This window comes from Henckelia pumila, chromosome 2 (genome assembly GCF_033568475.1).
Source record: "Henckelia pumila isolate YLH828 chromosome 2, ASM3356847v2, whole genome shotgun sequence".
NCBI lineage: Eukaryota > Viridiplantae > Streptophyta > Magnoliopsida > Lamiales > Gesneriaceae > Henckelia > Henckelia pumila.
The window spans coordinates 189,166,709-189,169,785 of record NC_133121.1 but is presented as its reverse complement, the minus strand read 5'-3'; the positions used below and the strand labels follow the sequence as shown (position 1 = coordinate 189,169,785).

Here is a 3,077-nt window from a genome sequence, read left to right as displayed (position 1 = left end):
AAAACACCACCAGAGCCATAAGAAGAAGACGTAGAACACTGCTTCTTAAATGATTGAGCACACGGTCTGATAGGCTCATCATAGTTCATGTATTTGTGTCATATTTCATTGTTCTCAAATTTTAATATGCTTAATTGATGCATTTTTATGTTATTTTGTAGTAGGAGCATGTTTTATGATCTTGGAGTAAATTTGGGATAAACGGTGATTTTTTTTTTTCACATTTGAAGTTGTCAAGATATAGTTTTGAAAGAAGGACCAAAACTTAAGAAGTCTTGAAGCAAGGCGTGGGCACACCCTTAGGGAGAAATTAAAATAGTCAAACCAGAAGAGGATTTGTCATTGTCGAACACGCCTTATGACAACTTCACTAGCAAAAATTGCAATAATAGGAGCTCGAAAATTTATAAGAAAATACCATATTATAGGATCCTAATTATGATATTAAATCTATGGAAAACTTTTGAAGATATGATAATATTATTGGGATAATGAATAATTTAAAGAGTTTTATTCCTTAAAAACTTTATATTTCCTTACGGATAAACTTTATCTTTTATTGTCCTTTTATTTTAGTTTTTGGGCTTCTCTTTTGGACTCCAATTTCACGTTTAAACGTGAAAAAAGAGAGTAGAAGTAGGTGACCACGGCGCGGGTTTCGGAGAAGAGTCACCAGAGGATGCAGGAACTGGTTACGGCGCGGGTCACTACAGTAGCCGCCACATATTTTCTTTTTTTATTCTTCATAATTTTATTTTTGATCTTTTGAATTTCAATGAAAATTATGAATCCAACTATGCTTGGCCAAGGTTTTATTTCTGATTCAAGGGATATTTTTTTTTAGTGGCTATCCCTATGATTATAAGGTTAATTGCTAGAAACTGCATGAATAAATTGTTTGTTAGCCGATGAACAGTGCTACAATTGAATATTGGAACCCTTTGAATCGAAGTTTGGTAAGATTGTATTTTACACCTCATCAATTATTTATTTCTCGTTCGGTATTTTTATTTATTTTCATTAGTATAAAAAAAACCAAAAAACCCCTTTTTATTTGTTCTTCATCGAAATAAATAAATCCCCTTTCTTGTGGATTCAACTCTGCTCGCCATTACACTCATTTTATTTGGGAGTAGGAATTTAAGTTTGGTTGCTCGACGACATCCCACTAAATTTTGGCGTCGTTGCCGGGGAATGGTGCAAGGTTAGTTTCTTTCGAGTTTTGTTATTATTTTTTATTTTTTATGCCTCGTTATTATTTTTTATTTTTTATGCCTCGCTCTTCTCGTACAGACAAACTAGAATACATTCCTGAAATTGAGAAGACAACTAGGAGATTGAGAAAAGAAGCATGTCTACGACACAATCCATGAACACTGCAGGCACGTTCGTCAACACGAAATGCATCACTAAAAACTTTTAATGATCATACCTCATACGAAATGCTATCTTCGAAACATCCTCATTGCGAACTTGCAACTGATGATACCCTGACCTCAAGTCAATCTTGGAATACACTGAAGTACTCTGAAGCTGGTCGAACAGATCATCAATGCACTGTAAAGGATACTTGCTCTTTATCGTCACTTGGTTCAACTACTTGTTGTCAATACAGAGACACATAGAACCATATTTCTTCTCGACGAATAGTACTAGCCCTCCCCAAGGTGAAACGTTCGGTCGGATGTATCCTTTATCCAACAAATACTGCAATTGCTATTGAAAATCCCTCATCTCTGATGGCGCCAGATAATAAGGTGTACGATAAATCGGTGCCGTCCCTGGCACAAGCTCAATCCCGAACTCAACCTCTCGGACTGGAGGAAACCCTGGGATCTCATGAGGAAAAAAATTTCGGTACTCGTAAACAACTGGCAACTCCTCAATAGCTCTGCTCAGGGAGCACATTTCAATTACATAGATAAGGTAGCTTTGACCTCCCGCTTCCAAATCCCGACAAGCTCTTCGAGCTGATACCAAAGGCATAGGGGGTTGCGCTCCCTTACCATAGAAAAACCAACTATCGCCCTTAACCAGACGAAACTGAACAATATTCTGGTAACAATCCACAGTAGCTCGATAAGAAGTCAAAATGTCAATACCCAAGATATAATCAAAATCTTTCATCGCTAAGATCATAAGATTTTCCGATAACTCAAAGCCCTCAAACTTTAGAGAGCAACCCAAGAATACACACTTGGCCAAAGCCGAATGGCCGACCGGGGTAGATACAAAAAGTACTACATCTAAAGGTATATACGACAATCTATGATGCTTAACAAAATGTGCGAAAATGAATTAATGCGATGCACCAGTATCAATGAGAATGAATGCAAGAATACCCTATAAAAGAAATGTACCTGCAATGACATCCTCGTTCTCCCTCTGAACCCGATCTTGACTTGGTGGAATAACCTGCCCTGGGATACGTGTTTTCTGATTGGTGCTCTCAACAGACTGTCTTGATGGCCTCTACGGAACTGATGCTTGGGAACCAGAACCAGATGTTGATCCCCCAACTGACTCAGGACAATCTCTCTTCATGTGGTCCATCTTGCCACAACAACAACAAGCCTCTGCCTCCCCACAACATTCGTCGGATGGGTGTCGTCATCCACAATGCTCACACTGACCTTTCTTCTTCTCGAAATGGAAAATACCATCACCAAAACCCGATGAAGAAGAAGATTCACTAGGCTTCTTGAAAGACTGGGAGAGTTACTTGGATGGAAGGAAGAGAAGGACCTGTTATGCTGGAGACTTTTCTTCGTCTGTCGAAATCTATTAACTAATCCTTCGTATGATGTTGGATCATCACAGATAGACACTCGATCATGGATTTCCAGGTTGAGGCCCTGAAGAAAGTTCTCGTACTTGGCCTCCAAGCTGGCAGAAATATATGGGCAATACGACAACAACTCAAACAATTTATGCTGGTACTCGTTTACCATCATGTTGACCTGCTTTAGATTAAGCAACTCATTCTTCTTAGCCTGGCGGAGTGCCAGAGGAAAATACAGTTTCTGAAATTCTATAAGGAACTCAACCCAAGTATCTACGCCTGGCTCGAATATCAT

General features: G+C 38.7%; 1 protein-coding gene across 1 annotated transcript; it reads right to left on the bottom strand.

Moving 5' to 3' along the window:
* Nucleotides 1-1,716: 1,716 nt before the first annotated feature.
* On the bottom strand, nt 1,717-3,077 carry LOC140879221 (uncharacterized). Its single transcript, XM_073282896.1, has 3 exons — nt 2,559-3,077; nt 2,361-2,472; nt 1,717-2,246 (listed from the first exon to the last, which is right to left on the bottom strand). Exons 1-3 carry the CDS (start codon nt 3,075-3,077, stop codon nt 1,717-1,719), a joined length of 1,161 nt encoding a protein of 386 aa, XP_073138997.1.